General features: G+C 38.0%; 2 protein-coding genes across 3 annotated transcripts; one reads left to right on the top strand and one right to left on the bottom strand.

Annotated features, from left to right (window-relative positions):
• The first annotated feature begins 1351 nt into the window (after positions 1 to 1351).
• stk36 (serine/threonine kinase 36 (fused homolog, Drosophila)) lies at positions 1352 to 18164 on the top strand. The gene is given in 21 exon segments (XM_066657347.1): positions 1352 to 2095; positions 4277 to 4417; positions 5955 to 6032; positions 6250 to 6380; positions 6832 to 7081; positions 7300 to 7393; positions 7829 to 7995; positions 8322 to 8494; positions 8758 to 8899; positions 9818 to 9952; positions 10138 to 10314; positions 11830 to 11921; positions 12190 to 12253; positions 12867 to 12977; positions 13081 to 13155; positions 13253 to 13370; positions 13505 to 13631; positions 13758 to 13932; positions 14992 to 16434; positions 17239 to 17260; positions 17263 to 18164. Coding segments are annotated over 21 exon segments (3912 nt in total). The 5' UTR covers positions 1352 to 1993; the 3' UTR covers positions 17358 to 18164.
• Positions 16314 to 27423, bottom strand: atf5a (activating transcription factor 5a). 2 transcript variants are annotated; one of them, XM_066657353.1, is made up of 7 exons: positions 27112 to 27423; positions 25292 to 25564; positions 23430 to 23675; positions 21842 to 23060; positions 19443 to 21515; positions 17196 to 17316; positions 16314 to 16468 (listed from the first exon to the last, which is right to left on the bottom strand). In XM_066657353.1, the coding sequence occupies exons 3-5, from the start codon at positions 23569 to 23571 to the stop codon at positions 21329 to 21331; spliced, it is 1548 nt and encodes a 515-aa protein (XP_066513450.1). In that variant the 5' UTR covers positions 23572 to 23675; positions 25292 to 25564; positions 27112 to 27423; the 3' UTR covers positions 16314 to 16468; positions 17196 to 17316; positions 19443 to 21328. The 2 variants fall into 2 exon arrangements, with proteins under 2 accessions (XP_066513450.1, XP_066513457.1); XM_066657360.1 differs by lacking the exons at positions 25292 to 25564; positions 27112 to 27423 and adding an exon at positions 24417 to 24529.

The raw sequence follows: 27423 nt of genomic DNA, 5'->3' as shown, positions 1-27423 counted from the left end.
TTGTTGTTCTCTGATTGGTTGAATGACAAGCCTAAAAAAATGTCTCGGTCTTAGACGGGAACCGGCTCTCATCGTTCACCTACAAGAGCCGGCTCTTTGAACCGGTTCGTTCGCGACCGACACATCACTACTATAAACATTCACTCATTCATTCATTCATTATCTGTAATCTATCTGTGTGGGGCCAGAGCCTACCTGGAATCATTGGGCGCAAGGCGGGAATACACCCTGGAGGGGGCGCCAGTCCTTCACAGGGCAACACACACACATTCACTCACGGACACTTTTGAGTCGCCAATCCACCTACCAACGTGTGTTTTTTGGACTGTGGGAGGAAACCGGAGCACCCGGAGGAAACCCACGCGGACACGGGGAGAACACACCAACTCCTCACAGACAGTCACCCAGCTGTGTGACTGCGACACTACCTGCTGCGCCACCGTGCCGCCCTACTATAAACGTGTACCATCCAATTTATTTCTTAAGACATACAATGATTGAAAGTCTTATTTTTAAGGACAGTAAATATAAAGAACCCCTTGTGTGATAGTTAAGGGTTTTTATTACAATGTTAATATATGGTGGTTTTTTATATGCAAGAATATAAGAATGCCCGAAGTACAATCTACACAATGCTTGATCGTTTCTGCTTTGAAACTGCTGTGTTCCAAGTCTCAAATAAGCAGATTCAGATATCCAGAGTTTCTTATGCCATAAGCCTAAGGAACCAACCCTGGAAACCTGGAGTTGGAGATAGAAGTGGGGGGTTAATTGCATATTCATTCCTACATGCGTGCATATTCAATGTAGGTGAAGGTGTGGAGTTACAACTAATGCACTTAAGGTATTAGTTTTTTTTTTTTTTTTGGAAATAACTTCTTAATATGAAATTTTAATAAGCAGGTATGAGTCCTAATAAGTCCTAATCATGAGACGTGGGCGATTTTACCATTAAAGTTACTGTTAGAAAGGTAAAGTCATCCATAGATAAGTAAGTCTTGGACCCTCAGATACCCCACCCTCTTCACTCTGATTGGTCAGAGGGGGCTGGTTGCTAGAACGCCAAAATGTTGCTAAGTCAAGGACTCCAAAGTCAGTCAGGCAAAGTAGGACGCCTAATTTTCGCCTGTTTCTAATCCTTTCATTGTTTATTAGTTTATCCTGTATAAACAATAAATATATCTCTAAGAAGTCTATTACTAGACAAACTACATACTCAACACTACAGTGGTATATTATACAATACAAATTAAATGTTGTAATTGGTTGGGAGAAGCATTTCTGAGCGGGTGTATGTTTTCTCTACTCAGTCGTTGCTAGGCGCTCTGTGTTTTTGTTCCCGAACAGTGAGACCTGAACTTTTAATTTAAATATTAACGTTATTAATTTTGACGTGAATAACTGTCGTTTTGTTCTCGTGTCCGTTGTTAAACTAAAGGACTCTTCGTGGTGTTAATATCAGTTATTACCAGACAAATAAACGCAAGTTCTGAGTTGTTGGAAAGTAGCAATGACAAGTAACTTCAACTCGTTGGTGAACGTTAACTAGCTTAGCTTAGGTTAGCTTAGCTCCGTCGTTTGCCGAGTGTCAAAAAGGACCCTACCTACTGTGTAGGGCACTAGGTAGGCCTTGTTAAAAACGGATTTCTTTCACTCAGATATTACAACTATGTTTAATATAACTTTGTTTGTATTCAACCTTTAGCTGCACTACTTCCTATGTAAAGATTAGTCCACTGTTTGGACGTAGAAGCCATAGTTTTGTGACCTAATGTACACTATGTAGAGAGTAGGGAGTTATTTGACATGCGACCGGTCTCATTCACACTGGTTCTTATCAATTGAGTCCAGTGTGTCGCTTCAGTTGTGGACAAGAACAGATTATGGACAGCGAACTTCGCACATGAAGGTCTTTTTATTGTTGGCCGTATACATACACTAGCCAAAGTAACGGCTCGTATGCGTTAGTTCACTTAAAAGAAGACACTACGTTATGGTGGTGAACCTGAAGATGGAGCACTATCATATACTGGAGATGATTGGGGAAGGTTCTTTCGGGAAGGTGTATAAGGGTCGCAGAAAGTTTAGTGGACAGGTTTGTACCACTATGTATTTCTCACTGAGCAACTTAATGTAAAGGTAAACAGGATATTTACAGGAATAATACACAGTTCCCCAAACTAAACTTTCCCTTAGTTTGACAGTGCTTTCCCTCAGTTTAAAAAAACAACAACATTTCATTCATTTTTACGTTAATTGTCCTTTTAGTATATTAATTCTTGCTTTCAGTATAATCAATTAAAACTTTTTACCTAGTTCGATGGGATAGATGTCATAACTTACACATTTTTCTTATAACAGTCAGGATGGTCCCTTTTGTCATTTGCACAGAAAATATGGCATACATTTTAGATGAAAATAAAAATCCATCTGATGAAAAACATTTTCCCACTGTATTTCAGATCTGAGAAGAGCTTGGGCTCTGAGATCTCAACAGCATTTCTGTAGAGAATTGATGTGCTTCCTCTTTGTTGAACAGGTTTTCATGTTTTATCATCAGGTTGTGTTAAGAAACAATGTTTTTCTTTAGTACTTCCCAGCCCACACAGCTATTTTATAATTAAAACAGCATGACGGTTTCTCATGAAGTATCATCTCAGACTTCTAATCTCAAGCAAATTTAATGTTTTTCCATACTGTACTCAGACTGAAATTTCCTGAAACATTAAATGATATTATGTATGGTAGATAAAGATTAATTACATTTCTTTCATTGAAAAACAATCATTTTCAACTTGTTGGTAATTTTCTTACTAGGTTTAACACAATTTAGTGAGCCATGATTCCCCTTTGCTTTCAAAAAGCTAAGCCTTTGGTTGATTCACCTTTTTAAAATGTTTATAATATGTTTAGGCTTAAAGTGGAATGTTTGAAAAAGGTGTGAATTGAATCTTCTATAAACCTTTCACACTTGTCCCTGTCACATTTTTTTTTGAGTGTGTTGCAGAGTGTTGAAATTTTGTTTATATTTACAAAATATAATTAAGTTGGCCAGTGGCAGTATTGGAATTTATGTTTGTACTGTTATCAGTTAAATAAATGTTCAAGACAATCAAACTAATCACATTAATTTATTGAACTTTATATAATGCCAACTCTTCTTGAAGCTGCTGTATGTTTATTAATCAGTGCCTGGAGGAAACTGAAATATTACATTTCTCTGCACATATTTGTGCACAGTTTCTAACTTTTATAATATGTTCTATACAGGCAGGAATAGGGACTTTTTAAATATTAAAAATGTATCTGCCTGTTTCTGGATAATGTTTACAATGGAGTATACCTTAAATTTATTTGTTATCCTCAAAAAATACCTTTAGTCATCTGCATTTCTTCCATTAAATGTGATAGGATATTTCACTATGTGCCTTAAGCACCTTTCACACATGCATGGTAATGATTTTCTAGAGTTTACCCATCTGCAACATTTGTCCCAGACATTTAGCCGACTTTATCTTGCTAGCGGCCTAGTACAAACTCTGGGTTACTTCCAAGCACGCACATGTGTGAACAGAGCTGCTAATGTTCCAGGGAATCATGCTGTATGTCCTGCACATGCAGAAGGTGTAACATTTCCAGCTGCGAGATTTCACAATTTCGTGCACAACATGTGAAAGGACCATTTCGGAAAATCTCTGGACCTGATTCTCTGGAGTTTCTCTGGAGTTTTAGAATGATTTTAAGATACATGGAACTTAAAAAAAAAAAAAAAAAAACATCAACAACAGCATTTTGACAATAGAATTATATAGAAAATTATAAGCCGTTATATAGAAAATGGTTTTCATAATATCTTATATATAGGTATAGTGATATTTTATATATGGAGCAGGAAACTTAATTCAGTTTTGTCTTTGCATTATTCAAAGCAGCTTTATGATAACAGCAATTGTAAAAAGTGCTTTACATATACAACAGGTTTGAGTTGAAGAACAGTCTGGATATGGGAACAAACCAGAATAGGGATCTTTAAACACTCAAATAAATTTTAAACTGATTAAGTTCCAACTTAAGAGAGCGAGAGAGAAAATTTAAACTAACAGCACCATATAAAACATCTCCTAAAAGTTAAACACAGTGCCACTGAATACCAACATAATACACAAGAATCCAAACTAGTGTTTCAGCACCACACATTTTCAAGCCCATTTTCACCCCTGAGAGTAACATGCTGTTTATTCCTTGTCAAACTGAAAACGCTTGTTTTGTTTTTCAGGTTGTAGCTCTGAAGTTTATCCCCAAAACTGGCCGTTCGGAGAAGGAGCTGCGGAGCCTGAAGAGAGAGATTGAAATCATGCGAGGGCTCAAACATCCCAATATAGTTCTGCTACTGGACAGCTTTGAGACAGAAAGAGAAGTATGATCATCCCAGGCTTGCTTAAGTCAGTCCACACCGATGACAGCATAAGGGAAATTATCCCCTAATATACCAATAGACCAAAGACCAATGTACCTTTATCGCAAAGCCAAACCAAATCAATGTATGAGTTTAGCATAACTGAAGAATAATGCACCAATGTGCACATATTCAGAGATAATAAACTGAAACTACAGTCAGTTTTGCATTCATAGGACAAAAAAATAATATTTAGGAAACGTTTCTATTATAAAATTGTATAAGTGGCTATTTGAATATTTGTCACAACAGATCAGATGTGTATGACACTCTGTCAAGATGGAAAATTGCAAATTAATTTAAATGAAAATGGCTAATAATATGATATAATTCGAATTAATAGTCCCAGCTGCATTCATGTATTTCTAGCACTAACATTAATTGGATAGTGACATTTAGAGTATTGATAGAAAGTCTTCATAATTAAAATCAGTATAAATAATATGTTTGTGGCAATATGCTGAAAAGAAGACCTTTTGTCTCATCTGAATGATTGGGGTTTTTTCATCTCAGCTGTCTAATTTTACTGTATATTTCAGTACTGTTTTTCTTAAACGGCTTTGTTTAAAAAAACTGAACCATCTGAGCACAAAAAATTTTAAGGGTAAGGATTCTTGAATTTCAAACGTAATTGGACCGTAACCATTCCACGTTAATGGGTCGAGATTATATTCGGGCCCAGCATTTGTTCAGGAAATAAAATAAAATGGGGATATATCCCCCGGGGGCCATCTTCCTCCAAGTTAATCTACTGTAGCTGAGCTGTATCCAGTATAACAACTCAAATGAAGAATTGCTGTTAGCATTTTTACATTTTCACATTCAAATCATTTTGTAAATGATATTACTGTTAGGCAAAACACTTCGTTATTGGCAGCCAAGCGACTTACAGAACTGCAGAACCTGTGCTGAGTCTTACGTTATGAAATTCAGTTGATTTTTAAAGTGCATCCATTGCTGACACATGGCCTGAATTATGTTCATAAGTAAACGATTGCAGTAGAATGGCCCCAGCTCATGAGTGTAATGCCTGTTAGGCAGTAGAATTGCATTCTTGGAAGAAATAGAGCACTACCATTTGCAGTGACATGGGGTGGCATTTGTGACCAATAACTAATCATCCCACTCCAGTGCCTGATCTCAGTAATGTTCATGTGGATGAATGCAGTCATATCCCTGAAACAGTTTTCCAATATCTATCACTGAGCCTTTTCAGAATTGTATAAAGTAAAGCTGCAAACATACCTTCCCAGGTATAGATTAAACTTAACCTTGGACTACATTTTAGAGCCAAGGCTTAAACTCAGTCTCTGTCCAGGAAATAAGCCCATAGGTTTTTTCTCTTTCCATATATTATTGTACCAATAGGAGATTTATCATTTTAATTTGATCTCAGTACAATAAAACCTAGATTTCACCTCAGCCTTTTTAGGAAACAATGTGGAAAATGTTTGCCTTCAGATTTGCAATAACTGGGTCATTTGTTTTTACCTGGCAGGTGGTGGTTGTGACTGAGTATGCAGAGGGCGAGCTGTTTCAGATCTTAGAGGATGATGGCAGCTTACCTGAGAGCCAGGTATACAAAGCAAGTTAAGATGACATAGGACATTCTGTGCATTCTGTCATCTGCCTTGAGTTGCCTTGAGCACAGCAACAATGTCACAGTTAAACAGAACACCAAAATGATAATCTCCTGTAAAATATTCTTCTTCCACTATATTTTACATGTGTATGTTTCATACAGTACTGTGCTCAACCATAATATTTTTCCCCTGTCTTTTTGCTGTGCATAGGTGCACGATATAGCGTGCCAGCTGGTGTCAGCCTTATACTACCTGCACTCTAATCGAATATTACACCGTGACATGAAACCACAGAATATCCTTCTGGGCAAAGGAGGAGTGGTGAAGCTCTGTGACTTTGGGTTAGTACTGGGATGATTGTGAATAGATAATATATAACATCATTTCTTGTATAACATCTTAAATTCATAAGATATTTTGTTAGATAATTTCATTGCATATCATATTCTTACTTCTTACCTATAAGGACTGTTTTCTTACCTATAAGGACCCCATAGAATTTTAATTTATTTTTTTAGGATTTTGTTTAAGGAAATGCAGTAAATCATGTAATCCGATTTTACCCCATTGTAATTGGTTCAGTAATGTTGGTGCAGTTTAAAAATCCCAGAATGTGATTCCTCATACTTAGGGAGTATTTACATGTACAAAAAAAATGTACAGTCTGAGAACTTTATTTAGGCCATACATATTTTAATACATCATTAACATCATTTAAATTTGAATTACCACACTTAATCTACATCAGTGCACTTTATCCACCTTGTCTGTTTTTGACTCTTTTGTGTTTAGGTTTGCTCGAAGCATGAGTGTGTCCACTCTGGTACTGACCTCTATAAAGGGTACCCCACTGTACATGTCTCCGGAGCTGGTAGAGGAGAAACCGTACGACCACACGGCTGACCTGTGGTCTCTGGGCTGCATCCTCTACGAGCTCCACACGGGGGCGCCTCCGTTCTACACTAACTCCATCTTTCACCTCGTGCAGCTTATCGTCAAGGACCCCGTCAAATGGCCAGATGACATGAGCGAGGGCTGCACGGTAGTGAGATATTCAGTGCCCACACAAACATCGCCGTTGTCTGTGTTACTGAACTGAGTAATTATTTAGGTGTCTAGGTGGAACAATGTACAATTACTTAAAATATCAAAAGTAGAAGTACTGCATTTATGTCAGTGATTGTGTAACATGAATACTTTCTAAAGAAACATGCTTTTTAAAACCTTTTAATTTGTGATTATTTATTTGTGTTTGATAAGAGTTTTCTGAAAGGTCTGTTAACTAAAGACCCACAGAAGAGGCTATCCTGGCCTGGCCTGCTTAAGCATCCTTTCGTTGCAGATGGAGTCATAGGTGAGGGGCTTTAGTGTTAAGTGTTTTATGGCAGTGACAAGCTGTAACATTTTTTTTTTTGAAATTCAAAATTTTAAGTACATAAATGATATATTAAATATAGCAAAGAATGGTTATCCACTTATTTTTGCCAATAGTACAATTTAATTTGTAGTTACACGTGTCATAGATGTACAGTATTTTGCAAAATATTAGTCCAAGTCTCAGACAAAGTTTTAGCTCCAGTGGGAAATAAATAGTGTTTATGCCAGGAAAACAAAATTTGAGTACATTTATTTGAAAAGGTTATGTGTTGAAAAACGTTAAGTAAAATATATGCATCTTTCTCTTGATAGTTGATTTAAATAATTAAATTAATAATGGCCATACTCCTATTAAGTTTGTGTGCATAAACTCTGCTATTTTGGGTTGTTTTTTTTTTTTTTTTTTGGACAGTTTTGTCAGATGAGAGTTCCAGCAGTCCCCTAACTGTAATGCCCACCCCAGATGTACAGGCTTTAAAGCAGCAGCAGGTGGCAGACAAATCAGTGCCCCGCAGTGGAGATGGCAAGCTACTGCGCAAGGTTAAAGAACAACGAGATAAAGAGCGCAGGAACAGACAGGTGAGCTTTCTGACCACACCTGTGGTCTCTAGAATAGGCCACAGAACAAATATTGTGCTGAAAAATACCATATATTCCATAAAAACGTGTACATACTTTATTGTACAATATGAATAAATTATGTAATTTTTACATTTTAAAACATGTAAATCAATGGGTGTTTAAACTTTTCTACAAAACTGTATGAGTAAGCCTACTTAAGGCTGTTATATTTGTGGTATGGACTATTGATCTTATGAACCTTTTTCACAAACATGTATTTAATAGTGCAGTAGGGGAATATCTCCAAGGACAAGTGAAAATATGGTCTGTTTTGAGTTCTCCAGGACCCTGTGGAGAATGGGAAGGCAGTTTGCAGCAGCCAGCCTCGCTCCAAAACTGCCCCGGCTGGAGAGGCCCCCACCAGCGGCCATTCATTGGGCAGCACCTTTACAGTGTGTCGAAATTCAGCTCATCCAGCAGCCAATCAGCATCAAGCAAATGACATTGGTGTTGCCAGGTAGTGTCTGTGCTCAGAATTCGAATGTGCCTCAGTTTAAAAAAAAAGAAGAAGAAAAAAGAAAACTCTCTTCAAAAAGTACAATAGGCTTGTAATGGAAATATGCAAAGATATAGCTATATATTTTTAACTGTGAAAACAGAAAACAAAGCATTAAACACCAATTGGAGACACTGTGCATACCAATACTAATTGTCCAAATATTCGGTTACACAGCTTCAGACTGATGAAGAAACCGTTCTGTATTCCCCCTATTTCCCCAGGGTGCGCTCTGCTCCATCTAAAGGCCCTATTAGCCAAGACTATGAGAGAGAATTTCCTTCAGTGGAGGTGGGACCCAGACAGGTGTTGAGGCGCTCTGGAACTGGACATCCTGGCCTGGCCTCTGTTAGGATGGACAGTGATGTTAGTAACCATTAATTTAATTGAATTTTCAATATTTCCCTTTTACAGGTAGACTCATGTTAGGGCTTGACATGTCAACAAGAATAGAAATTAACCCTCAGATGTCCAGTTTTTCCGTGTTCAAGCCATAAGCTTGAGAAATCAGTTAGACACTATATACACATTGTTCACCTATTGTTCCAGGTTAAATTAAAAGGCAGCTTTAAGCTATTAGGAATAAGAGGTCAAATTTACATTTTTCACTTGAGTGTAGAGACTGAAATTTGCTTTCCTTTTCATGTCTTTCTGTATATGTCTCCTGTGAAAATTAGACTGGAAATTAAAGGTAGTAAATGACGTCATATATAAAACTCATAAAATAAACAGTGGGCACTTAGATAATGTATATTGTGTGTATTGTCTATATTTCAATACACACTGACCAGCTGCATGATTTATTATGAAAGGAGAATAATTAAGCCATTTCAATTGGATTTTGTGCAGCTTGGTATATGAGACAATAGTTTGTAATTAGTTTTTATATTCCTTATATTTTAATAGGTTTAAATGTAGCTTTATAGGTTCATTGTTGTCTGTTAAAACTAAACAACTTTGTTTAACAATAAAACTTTAGTTTTAGAGTGAAAATAAGCGAATGAATCCTGTACAAGGATCAAATTTACATGTAACTTTTTACTTTTAACTAATTTCATTTTCTGTATTTTTTGTAGTTATAAAAATATATATATACTTTTTTAACATTAAATTCATATGTGTGGTCTCTGTACAAGAGGTGAAAAATTTTACAAAAAATAACAAAATGTAATTTGTCAAACTCTTGCAAACAAATGTAAGAATCAGTATGTGTATTAATTTAGTTTTCAGAAAGCAAAACAATGGCTGACTTACCCAGAACTTGTCTTTTTACACTTTACCCAGGAGAGAGATATTGATAGCGATGAGGAATGGCAGCGATTGGCTGAAATGACAGATTGGGCCAGTCAAATGTCTGTCCCTATGGATCCTCCCATCCGTCAGAAGCTGAAGAAAAAGCTCTTCAAATCCAAGGACCAGGCAAACTCAAATTATACTATATATTTCAATTAAATATGAAAATAAAACAAGGTAGTTGAGATTATTATTACCACAGTCTTTGCTGTTACTGCCTCAAGCCAAAATTATGTGCCATAACTGGTGAGAACACAATGTTAAATGTACTTTTTGTCTAAAGAAAAACAAACATCTCTCTTCCTTCACAGATCCTAGGTGAGATGTCGATGGAGCCGTCTAATGTTTTTCACATTTTAAAGGTCCTCAAAAACATTATCCTGACCTCTGATCCTAGTGATGCCAAAAAAATATGTGAGGAGCTGGACCTGCCTCACTTTTTATTTAATTTGATTGAGGAGATGATCAGTAATCCTGAAGTTATGAAGGTAAATGGATGTAAAAGATATAAATCTTCTTTAAAAACATTATCTGTGCTGTGGATACCTTTTTTTAATTAATTAACTTATTTTAATATATTTTGGTTTTACATTCCTTGTATATACACTTCCATTTAAAATCTTGGAGTTACATGTCACATTACTAATTCCTGTCCATTGTTAATATATATCCTAAAATAATTTACTTTATATTAATTTAAACATTTAGACTAATTGAAATTTGAAACTGAAATTTAATTGTAATGAAGTGGTAAGAGGTGAGGGCATCATGATTATGTTTAAAATCAGTATCTTTAAAAGGCTAATCCTTTGTAAGCAAAGTTTATTTGTAGCTTACCATATAGAAATTTTAGAAAAACTTGTTTTGCCATGAAGGCAACACATTTTCCCAGGAAGTCCATGGTTTGTCTGCACATTCAGCATATGCTACAAATTCTGCAACATTGTAGCTTCATGGATACAAAGTGTTTGACTGTCCTTTCTGCAGTCCAGATCTGTCTTCTATTTAAAGTATATTGTGTATCATGAAGAGGAGAATGAGGCAGCTGCAAACACAAACTCTTGAGCAGCTAGTATCCTCAGTTCACAAATGATTAAAGTGTACATAAAAGAAAAGTTGATGTAACACAGTGGTAAACATGCCTCTGTCCAAACTTTTTGTAATGTTTTACATGCATCAAATTCAGTTGTTTAAATTAAGAAAACACAATTTTGTAGGTCAGTAAAAACATAAGAAATCATTGTACATTTGTCAGTTAAAGAAACATTCATGAGAGTCACAAATATATTTGAATTGTGGTTTTATTATATGTGTTTATAGCTTCTAAATTACTTTTTTAACAGCTTACAGCTAATTTCTTGAGACAAGTACATTTATAGAGCAGTAGCAGCATAATAGATTAATTTACACATTTAAAGCTTATTGTTTTAATAATGTTGTATTATTTTTAAAAAGTGACTCGAAACATTTGAATGATAATGTGTTTGTATACCTGTTGTAAAATCTAACAGGATGTTTGGTTATTGTTGTTTTTTGTGGTTTTGTATAGATTTATATATAGAGAGGTTAAAAAAAGTTCTCATACACATTGTTTTTTTTTTCGTTGAAATGTTTATGTAGAATGCTATTCAAACTATCAGCAGTCTTATTTTGATTTTGGCAATATTTGGAAATGTTATCATTTGTGTTAGCTTTGTTTAGTGTTTGTTATTTTGTCCTGGGTAAACCTATTATATTGACATTAATTAGACTGAGTTGATTGACATTGTTTTACCTCTGGGAGAAGGGAATGAAAAACATTCTTCCAAATATCTCTGGCGCATAGTTTCAAAACATTGAGTCAAAGTCCGGTAACAAATTGGATGTCAAATTGCAATTTGTAACCACATGGGGCAAAACATTTTAATAAATATGATGCAACGATGAAAAATATTCTTATCATTGTTGAGTATTAATCCCGAGTTGAGTGACTTGTTCTTCCTCCTAATTTGGTGTGACTGCAGAAACCATGGAGTGAGAGGATTGTGGGAGAGCTGATGGCTGCTGTTCTGCCGAGCTGGGAGAAAAACCCTGAGTGGCAAATAAACGAGAAGAGGTCTGAGAGCTTTATTGGTTTTGTTTCTCTTTACCAGCTATCCTTTCAGCTTCGTTACCTTTAAGCATTTTATGTATATGTTAATTTTATTTTACATGTCTTTATTTGGGTGGACTTTTAACATAATTTGCCCTTGCTGTTCAAGCAGCTCTTTTGTAAGAACTGAAATTAAGGTGTTCATGGTGCTTGTTTCTTTGAACAGATTATTGGGATCAGATAGATGATTTTTACATTTGCTATTTTTGTAAATAATTACTTTTTTCACCAGAGCTGAGGATCTGTGCAAGCTGTTTATGTCAGTATTTCTCCATCCTGACCAAAACCGGTTAGCAGTAAGTGCCTCCCATAAAAAATTATTATTTTCATTCCGTATATTACATTGCACATATACATATATACATTCACACATACGTGCTTTATTTTAAAACCCTGCAGGTAGCTATGGAGATGATATTGAACCACATTGATTTGAGAAATTACTTTTTTTAATGGCAATAAATTAAATACTAATAAACAGTACAAATTCATTCTGATTTTATGTGTGATTGTGATTGCATCATTTGTGATTTGTGAAAAGTTTTTCCTGGAGGAACCTTACTATTTACGTTTACCATCCAATAGCTGGTGATTCAATTAAATTAGGTGCTGCTGATGGTATTTAACTGGCTGGAGTGAAATTTTCAGAACCAAACTGGATTTGCACTCATTTTAATTATTGTTTTTTAATGGCAAAATATTATTGCCAAGTTCTTTTGAAAACTCACCTGAATCAAAAGAAATCAACAAAGTAAATACTGGAAATTTGTATGAATCATTTAATAAGATATTTAGGTTTCTTGTCCATATTTGCAGCTCTGGTATGCACCATTAGTTTTATTTAATTACTGAAAATTACTGACATTGCTAGCATTATATTTAATCAGTGCATTATTATTTTGTTTCTAGCCATTGGCAGCTATTGTCCTGAGCTTGTTCTCTCACCGTGGAGTGTGTGTAAAAGTCAGGATGGACAGACTGACAGCACTTCTGGAGTCTCTACTCTCAGGCCCAGAGGAGGTACATTTTAAATCATATGTTGTGAAGTAATGTAATTCACATTGTGATTATGACATGCATTTCAGAAGTCCTGAGTGGCACTGTTTTTGTTTGCTCTTTTAAGTCTTACCACCCTTTACCTGCTGGATGGGGCATGTGCGACGGTGTTCTAGCGTTAATGCTTTGTTTTCTCTCTGAGGTAATTCTGCCCAAGATATTTTTCCCGGTGTATGCTCATGACAATATCATGTAAATAACTAAATAATTAAAATAATTATTATTTTCTTCAAATGTAGAGTGATTGCTGTGTTCCCTGTGATTTTCTGAGGTCCAAGTTTTGGTGCCACCTGTGGACTAAAGTTGGCACCACACTACAAAATACAGCATCCAAATCTGTATTTCTCTCTATAAATGGTAAACATTGAATCCTTTTATATTTAGACCATTTATATGTTACAAATAATATGATAATTTTTTATTTAATTTGATAATTTAATATAGAAATATAAATGTAAGTTCAGTTAAAAGTCATTTGTTTTTGCTTCTAGGTCTCTTCATTTTCTTGTCACTTGCTCTGTTTGCCTTCTGCAATGAACCTCATGAGTGTTTGCCACTTTTCTTTGACGACAACAAAAACATCATTCGCACTCTCAGTCTTCTGTTGACTGCTGATAGGTCAGCTGATCTCCAAATTGTGTTTACCTGTTACAGTATGATAAGCGCTGCTTCCTTTTGGGCTGGAGATCACTCCACTTCATGTAAATTCCTAATTGTGACTCACCTCTATGTCCTCGTTTTCAGCAGCTCAACAGAGCTTAAAAGGGGTCTCTTTTGGGGCAGCTCTGATATGAGCAGCCTATCCGTGATGAGCTGCCACCTACTCTGCTTTCCATTTGCTTTGGAGCTGTCCCAGGAGAAAATGACGGAAATTCTCCACTCATATCAAAGCCTGAATGTAGTGACAGGTTTAGTTCAGGCAAGTAAACATTCACTCCCACTCTAAGGATTTATTAAAGAATTGCATACAGTACACAGTACAAATTGCAGTAGTATGGGAATGTTTGGCATCACAATTTAATTTGAGTAGGATTTTTTTAGGGAACGATTCAATGGATCCATGAAATTTTAAATCTCCACAAAAATCAATTCTTTTGGTAGGGTTCAGAATTATTTTTAATAATACACTGAATACACAAATGTGACTGGAGTAACACAAATACACGAAGGCTTTTTTCTGCTTCAATTCACCTGGCCAAAAACATGAATTACTATTAATTCAATGTGTTTTAACCTTTGAGCGTTGATATAAGTACTGTGCCACAGAGAACACCCCGGATTTATTGAAATTAACAAATTATAAATAACTATCATGTAATACATCAGACTTTTCAGTATCTAATATTACTTTAACTTTACAACAGTGTCCACTAGGTTTTTGTTTTTCAAAGAAATATGCAGGGATAGTTCTTCCATGCCTCTCAGTCTGACAAATTGCATTTTCTGCTTCTGAAAACCCAAGTTTTCCCAAACACATTCCATGATGAGACTCTGGTGGCAGTACTTTCTCTTTCTTTCACATTTTCTTTGACAGCTACATATCTTCTCAGACCTTTAGTGTTCAATATTTTTCTCACACTGGAAGGATGGACAGAAATACTTGTGTAAAGTTTCAGATCTGAAATGAGGATGGATTTTTCTCTCCAAGATAAAAGCTTTAAGTTCTGCTTTTCTCATGAGTTTGTTGGTCTATCAGGCCTTGCGCAGTTCTTAGTAATTTAAAAAAAATCCATGTTTTTCCACATATTTCTCCCTTTATTGTGCATGTAGATAGATTTATGTCTAAATCTAAAAATGTCATCTGCAAAAAATGTGTAACTTACTTACTGGCTGTTTGATGAAGTGAAATAAATGACTTTTGCTCAGAACTGTAGTTAAATCTGCATCATCAGGTTGATTATACACAGTGTAGCGATGCATTTTTTACAGCTTGTTTCTCAATATTGCTGATGTTCTTTTACTTGTGTGCTTTTTCCAGGTGATTCAGACACAGCCTCCGGCTCTTTTGGAGCTTCCTCTTTCTCTGTTATGTCGTCTTTGCCACTCCTCCCCTCAGGGTGCTGTTCCTTGCTTCATTGAGGCAGCCCGGGCCTCTGGCTTTCTCCCCCAGTGTGCAGAGGCAGAGCAAATCTTAAATAATCTTAACGGGCCTGGAAGCTCAGCAGAGCAGCCTAGACACAATGGTATCCAACTCAAGAGTATGTTAGACCAGAGCAGAGTGGAAGGAGATTGCCATCCTAAGAGAGGCACAGACTGCGTCAGACGGAGCATAGATAAATCTAGAGGCAACAGGGAACCTCCTAGATTGCATTGCCAGCTCCCCAAAAGCAAGTCTGTATTTATGAAGTTAAAAGATCAACCACATAGAAAAGACCAGAAAATTCTCAGCATGGAACATCTTCAAGATTGCATAGATCAACAGAGCTGTAATGTGGAGGAGCTTCTAGACAGCTTGGAGCTTCATGAAGGTTTTTCACACCTTAAACATCTCCCCACCCAGCATAATAACATAATGAGCTGGTTTATAGACAGCCTAGACCAGCCTAGGAACAGTTTGGACCACAGCAGACAAAAGGTCAATGGTGAGTCTCTTAAACCTGAGATTATGACAGCAAATTCTCTCCTGTCCAGGCTGCTGCAGAATGAATTTTTAGCCGGGTGTGCCATACAGCTTTTTAATCTACTTTCTCAGGCGGCTTGTTGTCCAAGTGTCACTGACTTGCTCGTGGACCCATTCTTGCTTAGTGCAGCCCTCAGACACCAGGATGATGGGGTACGAGCTACGGCCTGCAGATTACTCTCTCAGTTAGAGCCAAACTTCTGCTATTCCTTTAGTGGGACAAAGGCTAGCACAAAGTGGACAATAGAGCCAGTCTTGTTACAGGAACTTCTAAGCCACCTGACAGACCCTGCTCCAACTGTACGCAGAATAGTCTGCAAGGCAGTGGAGAGGTGGCTCAGTCTTTTAGGACAGACTGAATTGAAATCTATTCCCAGTAGAGATCAGTACTTGCAGGAGGGTCTCAACACCAAGAAGACCACTGTTTCTCGTCCAGATGGAAAAGGCAAAGGTAAAAAGGGTGTAGAGGCTGAGGGGATCAAACAAGGGGGAAAGGGAGACGCCGGCTCTCTGTTAAGGCCTACGGGTGCTCATGTGAAGGGGGAGGAGTGGGTCAAGGTTGCCATGAGAGCGGCTCATCCCGTGGTGTCTCTCCTCTCGGACACCGATGCTGTCATCCGCCATCATGCCTGTGTCATCTTGAGCAATATGGCTGTAGTGGGAGGAGGCGACAGGGCGCTGATTAGCGCAGACGCTCCTCGTCAGCTCCTGCGCATCGCCCGCGGCGACTCCCATCATGCAGTGCGGCGGCAGGCCATGGCCACCCTGCATGCATTTGGTCAACTGGACATGCTGCAGCAGGTGAGAAGAGTGCGCTTGTCAGGCTTTTCTTCACCTATTACATTTTTTATTACAGCAGAGAAAAACAAGTAGGTAGTTTAAAAATTCTAGCTTTTTTTTATATGACTTGTTATATTCAGGCTTGTCATTAAGCTAGCAATTTTAAGGATTAGTATCTGATAACAGGAAATAATCAGGAATCACTCGAAAAATACTACCGAGTGCGTAATAAGGAGGGCAATATAGGGATATATTAATATAATTACATATTTTTATATAAATATTTTTCATTTTATAAGTTATTATCATACAATGAATATCTAAATGCTAAAAAACTGTTTTGTTACAAAAAAGCAGAGGACTCTTAATTGCATTTAGCACATTCCAGAGTATTTGCTGTTGTGGCCCTACTGGGGCAATGAATCTGCATCAGGATATCATGATGCATATTGTGAGCTATGAAAACGTCTCATGATTTTTTGCCATATTGCACCATCCATTTGTGCAATTATGAGAATGAGGAAGGGCCCACCGAATTTAAGCAGTTAATACATTTTTATGCATTGCCCGAATGCGCTAAATGGCTTAATAGGCAATAGCAATTAAATAAGGAGTACTTCCATGCTGACCAAATTTATGGTCAGTGCAGCCCCATAACAATTACAGTTACCCCTGGACCCTTTAACAAAAAGAACTGTGTGCAAACACACATTTGAGCAGCATTGCATCATTCTGACAATTGTGCTAAGGGACTTGGAGAACGACAAGTGAAAACTCCTTACCAGCATGTCTCACGTCCACATTCTAACTGCTTTCTTCCTCAAGGCTCTAAAGTCCATTGATGCTGGATTGAACTTCACCACGCATCCCAGGGTTCTTCCCTTCCGAGCAATTACAGATGGCCTGTCAGCCAACAGGATGGACAGAGTAGAGGAAAAACATAACATAGACTCAACATAAGGGTGAATAGTATTGCATATTTTGTATACAATTTGTGTAATAATTGAAGTGTGTTCCTGAGTAGATTCATTCTGGTGAGTCCTTCTGACTGACCTTCATGTCAATTAAAGTGCCTGCGCTTTATATTTTCTGTCTCCAAAGAATGTGGACATAGCTGTAGATTAAACTTTAAACTCCTAATGTAAGCATTTTCAGTAAATATGTAAGTAAACCTAAACTATAAACTACTGATGTAAAATGCAGTTTTATCAGTGAGTGGTGGACCAAGATGTGTGATGGGGAAAAAGTCTCAGCATGGATACTGCTAAAACACACGTTGAGCTTGAGTTGTCATATTTGTCATCTCATTTTTATGATTCTGTAAATTATTTAATGGGCTTGTAGTTTATAACTAATTTATCCACTCCTAAAATAAAAATAATTTGTAGATAGATTCACATGTATATGAATGGAAACATGGAATAGAATATATATATATATATATATATATATATATATATATATACACACACACACACACACAGAGTGTGTGTGTGTGGGGGGGGGGTGTATGTTTATTTATTTATTTTTATTTTAGGCATCGAAAATACAAGACTTTGTATTGGAAATTTGACACAAGCAAATCATTCACGGCATGAAATTTACCACAATCTGCATAACATGTAATACTTTGAAGATACGTTTTATTACATGCATAGTTTTTTTTTATCTTTGGAAGAATATTCGTAAAGGACTGTGTATTTTATGTGTGCTGTGGTCATTTGCGTGTTTGGAAATAAAATAATCCTGTTTTTGCGTTTTTCATGTCATTTATATTGTGTGGCTTTTAGAAACGTTTGTAAAATAAAATAATAATTCATGTTTTATTCCGTTTCAAATTTAAAAAAGATAACCACAGCCTTGGTTTCGCCAGTTTCAGTAAAAGTCTGCGCCTTTTCAAAAGTGCGGCATTTGCTTAAATTGAGCAAAATATATTGTTATAATTTAGAAAACGTGCTGAATTTTTATTAGGGGGTTAATACTTTTTGTGGGTTTGTTTGTTACATTCAAAAGCTGAATTCCGCCTTTTTTTAAATTAAGAATTACTTTCGGTGCATTGGATTTATCCAAACGCGTAACAAAATGAATTACACTGAATAAAATACGCAGAATTCTGCCATGTGAATTAAAGTATGTGTAAATATATATACCGGCGATTTTTTTTCGCTGGTTATGTGACGGAATTATATATTTTTTTGCCCTTGTAACACCGGTCATATATACATTATATGCCAGAATTGAACTTTATGGCGCAAATCGCAAATCTTTCTCCTTCGGTTTTCTTTGGCATTCTACAGTTACCTACGAGCTGTAAGAAACTGTAAACTCGGGACTCAAGATAGCGGATGCTCCCCATTTTCTAAAGAAAAATGTTTTAGGTTTTTTTTATTTATCTCCTGCTGAGGAGCGATGAACTGTTTAAAGATGACGCCGTTGGAGGGTAAAGTAAGCTGCAACGAACCCCAGTTCCGACCTCATTGACAGCAGCACAGTGTTCGGATAAATGGCTAAAATAGACTGCCCCCTGCTCCTGGCATAAAGCCTAATGAGGACTTAGTTGCTCATAAACCTCAAACCCGACATATGAGGCCGCGGTAAATCTACGTGGTTCTCTCAAATAACATTTCCAGCTTATGTTCGGGTGTTTTAAAAGGGGGCTCCTCGTTTACCTCAGGTTGTCATAGTATCGACAGTACCTCACAGGAAACGGTGGCAAAAGCACATTTTTAGAGGAAGTCTGACGCCTATCATATTAGTTTGAATTAGAATTCTGAATCTTCTCTTTCGAGCTGGTGTTTGTTTTAGAATATTTAAAATAAAATGAAGCTATATAACTTAATACAGAAGATTTAAACTACTTTGAACGTATTCGGTGATATTTTCGTTATGATGCGTCAAGTCCAAATATAGCTTCCAAACCTCATGGAGTGTTTTTTTTTTCTGTGCTGTAGCTCAAAGCCGTGCCAAACACACACCCTGTCTCTCTTGCTCTCCCTCTCTCTCTCACACACACACACACACACACACACCAGCTTTCCAGTCTCTCCGATAAGCTTCAGAAATCTCACACGCAGCCATCCATCAGCTCCAGTCTGTGTTACTGCTGACACAAATCACTTTTATTGGAATTAAAAAGAACGACAGGGAAATGAACACAAAGCAGTTTCAAGTGGAGGTGATACATCGAAATGATTTCTCCGTTGTGTTTTGTAGCTGGTGTGAACATTATGTGGCTCAGTCGCGTAGCTCATAAATCTGAACATTCATATCTCAACTTCACAAGATGACACGTACCACAACCGGCTATATTTCATACACATGATTGTATACCGCCAAGAGGAAAGCGTATTTGAAACCGATATGGTGCTTAGCTCTCAATATCTATGCTAGGCTACTTATTGAGAAGGATTAAAAAATAGATGTATTGCTAGGTTTTAAGGTATACATGAATCTTCGATAAAATACCTTTAACAAAAAATATTAGGGGAGTATAAAAGTTTCTAATTGCCTCAGGACTTTATTCCCTACGTTTTCTTGTGGTTCCCTATGTCTACATATTAGAATACCACCAAACTATTCTATTCAATTTAAATAGGCTGTAAACATGAAACCCCTAAGTGTTCAAGATTGTATGCAATTTAAATTGCAATCAATAATAAATTATATAAATGAGAATGTTGATTATATATTGCTGTGAACTTGAGCTGATATTAAGTGAAAAGTTGTTCAAAGCCATTTCAAGCATTCTAAGTGAAAGTAGAAAAAAAGCAGTGGAGGTTTTAATAAACATTTTCTGTTCTCCCCTTCAGACACAATTTTAAAATCAGAGGAAACAAGCCTTAGAAAATCACAAACCCTGATTGTTTTCGCAATTACAGCAGAGACATTGGGCCAAACAGTAGTTTGTGAAATCAGAATGCCATTCGTTCTATGACATGACTTAGCAAAGAGGATATATAACAGGACTTTATATAACAGGATAGGTTTTTAGCAGGAGAGATGTTCTATGGTAAATGTTCGCACCAACAAAAAAGAACAAAAAGGCATTCTTTTGAAAAAGCTGTGAAATCTTAGGCATGCAAGACTGAAACAATATGAGAATCAACACACATAACATTAGGCAGTGCCATATCTTCAGCATCAAGTTACAAACTGACATACTTCCGTGACTTTGGACATAGATTGCATACCTGAGCTGCAGGACTAACCTAAATTGGGGATTTTATAAAACATCATCAGGCTTGCTCTACCTGAGGGAATATTAATTTTGGAAAGAGTGATTCCCCTGAAAGTCAATATTGGTTTTGAAATAGATTGCTTTTTTATATCAGTGCTTATTTCTTTTTGAATTGATGGAAGAATTATGCTATTGCCAAGTACTACTAAACTTGAAACTGCTTATAAATAATTTAAACAAAAAAATGATTACTATTTGTGTTCTGATAAATTAAGATCAGTGCAGGTTCTATTCTGATATGGTAATAGATTATAGCCTTGTATAAATGAAAAATAATGTACTTGATCAAGTCGTGTGTGTTCAGTGTTAATAAACATCAATCCTGACGAGGACATGAGAAGCGGACCCGTTTTAGATATTCTTCGAAAAAGGAGGCCCACATAAAAAGCCAACTGTCATTTTAGTCATGACAGAATCACAGTGCATATTTATTTGACTTTGAGTTGGTGCTGAAAAGTGGAAGTTTGTGCTGCAGCTGTTGATGGACTTGTCAGTTTGTAACGAAAAATAAATGACTGGTTAACGTAACGTGCAATTGTACACACCCCGTCCCCATCCAAGAACATAAAAAAGAAAAACATTCGATCGGAAAACTTTCCAACTTATATTCCAATCTGTTAGACCACTATCAATTCTACTTGCAGGACCATCTTCTGTGTCAGGCTACCGAGCTTCAGCTCAGGCGCTGGCCTCCTGTTTTAGGCGTTGACTGCGAGCCTTGTACACCTCTATCAGAAGGTCTTTGACGTATTGGATCTCCCGCTCCACTGATTCTGCCTTGTCCCGAAGTTCTCGATTTCTTCCCTCTAGGCCATGAAGCTGCTCCTCCAGTGAATCCAACTCTGCTCTCTTCCTCTGACGATACCTGTTGAAGTATGGTACGTTAAAATCGGTAAGTTTAAAAGATTGTCATCACTGATCTGTCATGCTCTTTGTTCTCTGTTTGTAGTTCCATTGAGAGTGTAGCCAAAAGTGTCTACGTCAGGTTTATTTGGTTTAATGCAAGAGGCGGTTAGTAATACCGTAACCATCTTGTGCTTCCATGCATTAAAAGCCTAAATTATTCTTATCTGCACAATCAGCAATGTCTACGAATGTAAGATAAAATTTTGTCACTTGACGATGGTTACTGATGTAAACTATTAAACCTAAGTAGGTGTAATTTGACAAAACTAATTGGAAATACTGTACCTGTGAGCTGCAGTCTTGTTCTGATCTCTCTTCTTCTGTTTGCGTTCTCCTTGATTGGGTTCCATGAGAGAGACCTCCATATCTGGTTTCACAATACAGGGTTCCTCCTTTAAGGAACGGACTCCTCTAGGACAAGGAGCACGTACTTCGTGTCCATGTCTTTCACCGCTCAAGCAGTCAGGGCTTTCACCCTCCAGAAAGTTGCAGTGATATTCGCTATGTTGACGATGCATCTCTACACTTTCTGCCTTCAAAGGTTCGTTGATGGCTCCTAGGAAGTTATGGTAGGCCTCTTCTTGAGGTGTTCCTTGAAGAAAACACCCTTCATTAGATTCTGTCTTCCAAGGGATGTTCGCCTTGACCATGTCATTGATGCCAGCTTTGCCTTCACTCATCATAGCAATCTCTGAACCTCCACCCATTCCGTTTAAATTGACTTCCCTGACACCATACATCATCATTTCTTCTTTTTTGTGGGGGACTTGGATGGGCCCACTGAAGCCATATCCGCTGCTAACCACCTTGCTTATACCAATGGCCTCTTCTGTGTAGCGGCAGTTTTTCTCTTCTTTGGGTAAAATGGCGCACCTTCTGATCTCCACCGCACTGCCCAGGCAGTACCCTTTGCCCACCACGCGTTCATCTTCTATACAGCTGTAACTTCCACCAAGTGCAACAGCTGAGTTACCTGAGGTATTTCCTTTGGAACTCCAGATGCTATTCTCATATCCGTCACTCACCCTCACCCCATCAGAAACCCTCTTGCGGCCGCAGACGTTGCCATTGGGGCGGTTGCAACTGTAAGGGGCGTGTCTAGGAATCTTGGATCGGCCAATGGGACCCCCACAAAAGCTCAGCAGGTCTAGTTCCCCAGTTGCTAAGGTAACAAGTAGGGGGCTAGATTCTGATTGGCTAGAAGCAGAATAGGATGCATAGGGCAACTGGTAGTACGATGGGGGACCCATTGGTGGTGGCCCTTTGTCGCATTTGCCCAGTTTGGAGGCTTTCTCTGGGAGCGGGTCAGACAGGAAGTAATCCTCCAGCTGAGCAAGCTCTTCCTGCAGCAGAGAGGTCATGACCTCCAAATCAGAGGGCACCTGGATGTCATGCTGGAGGGGCGAAGGGGGAAGGGATGCATTGGGAGAGGGAGAGGAGTGAGGGGTTGGGAGGTATGAGGAGAAATCCACTTCTTCCGTCATCCAGTCACTGAGACCATCACCTATATGGAAAAGAGAAAATTAAAAATCACACTTTAAATCCTATACATTATAATAAAATGTAAACAGCAAAGGAGTAAATTACAAAAAAAATTGTTGAAAACCATCAACCATATTTGCGCAATTTAATGATTCATGTTTTACAATTTAGTTAAAAAATAAAATTGGGTGATGGAAAGAGTTCGTAAATCCAAAGCGTTAAAAATTATAGCATTATTGTATCTGCAATCAGTTCAACTGTAGACCACAAACAATTTAAAACAGACACACATTGGTAGTTTTACTCACTGTTCAAGGAGGAGGAAATGTGCTGCAGTGCGGTGCCCACCTGAAACTGGGAAAAATAAAAAACTGTACTCACTGCAACTCACCAATTAAGTGCTGGCTCTCCTCTAGCCCCTCCCCTCTGCGCCTCTCCAATTGGCTGTGGTTAGCCTGTGGGTGAGAGAGAGTGAGGGGGTCTGCCGGGCAGCCAAGTAGAGTCTTCCAAATGGGTGCTGACATTGCCATCATCCTGTCCGTTGGTCCTATGATTCAAACGGCCGAGTTTACAGTACACGATATTGTAGTTTGAGAGCTGAGCCACAGAAAACAGGGCTGGGTAAGCATTATGAAACCTAAAAAAAGGAGAGATCGATCAGAAAAGGAAAGGCATCACTTAATATGAGATGAGTAAAATATGAATGCACTCTGCTTTTTTTTTTTCATCCACAATTAATGTAAAGAAAAAAAAATTACATTGTTAAGAGCAATGAGCCCAAAGAGAGCTTTCCTTTCACAGCCTATATTGTTCTGTACTCGATGTTCAAAAAAAAAAGTCTCTGACAACCCCAAAACTGAGACAGTTCTTTGAGAATTATAAGTTGCAAATACACATAATTGATGAAGTACATGACACCAAGTCCACTGCATTTCACCATCACTCTGGAAACATCTGCAATTGTCAGGGGACCAATTTAGAGTATTACTAGACCTGTTCCATCCATCTCAGTCTCCTGTGCCCACTTAAGAGTCTCTGCTGAGCTCCCAGTGAACTAAGAGGATGCCAAATAAACTCACAGCTCAAACCACGACAGAGACACATACAACTACCATTGCTGCCATATTTAGCCCAACAAATCACCAACAACAAAAAATCACAATCACCAATTAAATGTTTGCTGCCAGAGATAAAAAAAAAAAAAAAGCCAAAAAAATTGCCTTAACTGTCTGGTATTAGTGGAACAGCAACTGAAGTCATCAAAAACTGCTGCAACTGCCTCCAAGCCTCTAACAGCCATGGCACGCACATTGTAGAGTGTGTTTTTTGGGTTAACAGTTCAAATTCAAGCTCAAAACAAGGCTCTATTGTTACCCACCACACTTGGCACAGCTCTGCAAACTGTCCAAAAGCCCCAACAGCAGGTCGAATCCAAAAAAACAGCATAGTTGCAAGCCTTATTACAAGCAGGGCAAAATCTCTGTAGACATATGGCAGGTGCATAAGCTACTGAACTCTATGTAGAGAATCTCGAGGCACACGTGGGATGCAACCAATGACGTAATGCAAGGTGTCAGCTATTCCAACAGCTAAAACTGCTTTTCCCTTTGTTTTAAACCTGCCCAGCTCTCTTCACTATACGTAAGAATAAAAAGCAAAATCTAAACTTAAATGACATTAAAAACACATGCAACTGCTTGGCTGAAATAAATACGCTTTAAAAAATCAGCAGTGGTAAACTTTTTTTCTTAAGAAAGAAGTCAATGGCAATTACACGTTGGGACTTGGAAGTAAATATTCTTACTGCTGTTTATGATTTAAATTGTTACGATTTCAGACGACGAATGACACACGGTGATCAACTAAATATCAAACTGTGTGTAATCACTAGATAGCTATGTTGCAAAGATGAATAACAGCGCTGACAGTTGTTATAAAATGCTTACAGTTCAACATAACATTTCTTGTAATGAGAAGAAATGAGACTGATAATGGTACATGCGAAGTTGCTGAATAGCGCCATATAACGATACTGTAGCAACAGTTGAATGAAGTGGAAACAAAGTAGCAGAAACTTTCTTGACAGTACGAACAAAGCTCTAAATATACAAGAACAAGCTTAATATAGGTACCAGCCGATGGGTAGAAGCACAAAAGAGTACAGATCCAGTACAAAAGCAAAAACACCTGGAAAACCCAGCAGAAAAACTCAAATAAAGAAGTAAGAAGAAAGAAAAGAAGAGCTTCACTTACTCCATTATTGCTGTAAATGTGGTTGAGGTGTTTTGGGGTGCGTTGCAAGAGCAAAGCACGGTGCTTTGTGGAGGGCGAACGAAGGCAAACGAGTTTAAAAAGCCATGTTCTCCTGCGGAGTGTCCCTCTCCTGCTTCTCGCTTTGTTGTGACGGAGTTGATGACTGAGAATCGGCTAATTGAGCGAAAGCATCGTGGGTCATCCACACCTAGCAACCGGCTGCGTCACGCCGCGGATTCCTCCGCCCATTCACGCGAACGCTCCTGGTCCTCACTGGCAGAAGTGAAGAGAAGTGGTAAACAACAACGCCCACTCTGGATGGAACAGATAAAGAGTTGAACACTTTCCAAAGTCCAGATTTGTTTCAGTGCCGCAGTGATAGTCTCGTCCACGTTGTCAAAGCAGGTTTGGAAAACTTCTCCGAACTGCCGGCTACTACCATGAACAAAAGTATGAAGTCCACGTTAAACACGCTAATGATATGCTAAGACTGTTTATTCATTCACTGTTTATTCATAAGGACGCGCGGATTATCATGCTGTGCATGGTTTCAAAGGGACTATTTAATTTCCAACATCGAGGAAGAACACTTTTTTGCTACCCAGGAGATGCGTGGCTATTGTTGCAGGTTAGTTGCATCAGCGACGCAAAGATGCGCATTGATTGGCTGACTTTAGGACCCCTGCTTCTCAGCCATTGGCTGAATGCCTGATCATACCTCCTCTGATTGGCCATTCGTAGTCAGACGTTTCACCTTCAGTGTTTTGGTGTTGTTTTTTTCTATCGTTTTTTTTTTACACCGCTCTCCGTGCACATGTTCCACGTAAACATCCCGAGAGTAAATCAACAGTGGTGAAGTTTTTCGTACGAACACAACTCAGCTTTTGTCAAAGTTTGATTCTAATAAAAGATGTCTTTTCTTGTATTTAGTTCATGTTGTGGACCTGTGCCCTACCGGTCCATTTGCTCAGCTTTTACCCATATAGCAACATGTTTCATTCATTGCAATATTGGCCAAGGGCATATGTTGAAGGTTATTAAGATGATCGACCTCCACAAGGTCACTTTATTTTCTTTTTTGTTTACTTGAAGGAGTTCATCTTTTCACATACAAAGCTGCTGAATCTTACCCTAGAACAATTACAAGGAGGAAGATGCATCGAAAAATAAAATGACCCAAATGGACCAGTTCCAGTTTGGGGATATTCTTATTTTCCTCTAGTAACAGGTGGAATCCTAAAGCCCCCGCATCAGCATGTCTACGGCTGCCTTATGTCCCCTTTAACCCCGAAATAATCTTTTTGAGCATAAGCACTGAACTAATACCGACATGTGGGTCATGACAAGGCCCCGCAGTCTACATAACGGTATATTATTGTTTTCTTATACTAATGCACAAGGGTGGCTTCAGAACTTTTATTATATTTATATATTGGCTATATTGTTATATCGGAGAGCCAGTGGCAATATTAAAAGCTTGTGCATTTTGCCTTAAGCTGTCCCTGCTGAAAAATCTTGCAAATGCGTGTTTTAAGTGTTTCTCTTGATAGATGTACATCATAAGCTAAAGGATTCTAATGGTTTAGAAAGTGTTTTTTGTCTCTAGACAGAATTCTGCTTGTTTTCTCAAGGGACCTGAAGGTGTTCTATAAACACTAGTGGTCTCTAGCGGAAGCAAACCCGTCAGATGTTGTTGCTAATGGTTCTGACGGATTTTCATAGTCACTACTACGGACTTTTCTTTTTGAACGAGGAAGCAGCGAGCTCAATAACAGCTTTCTCATAAGTCTCATATGACCTAACACACTGCCCCATATTACCTGATGTCCTATAATACACGAATAGCAGTCTAACGCTGCTCACGCGGACATCCCAAAATCGCTCTACTCATCTCCACTGGCTTAAAAACACTGCCAAAGGAGCATCAAGTGTAGTTGACGCTGTCTGTGTTTTGGTCCAGAGTTGCTCTCAGCACGTGTGTCCGCTGCAACGGGCGCCGATCACAAACAGTGACGCGAGCCACACATTTCGTCCAAATCAAGCCCCCATCTCATTAACCGCTTATCATTCCGCTTAATGACGGACATGCAGAGATTCAATCTTTTGTTTTTCCCCCGTCTCAGCAAATCCTA

This window comes from Hoplias malabaricus, chromosome 2 (genome assembly GCF_029633855.1).
Source record: "Hoplias malabaricus isolate fHopMal1 chromosome 2, fHopMal1.hap1, whole genome shotgun sequence".
NCBI lineage: Eukaryota > Metazoa > Chordata > Actinopteri > Characiformes > Erythrinidae > Hoplias > Hoplias malabaricus.
The sequence above is the reverse complement of the archived record's forward strand: the minus strand, read 5'-3'. Positions and strand labels throughout refer to the sequence as shown.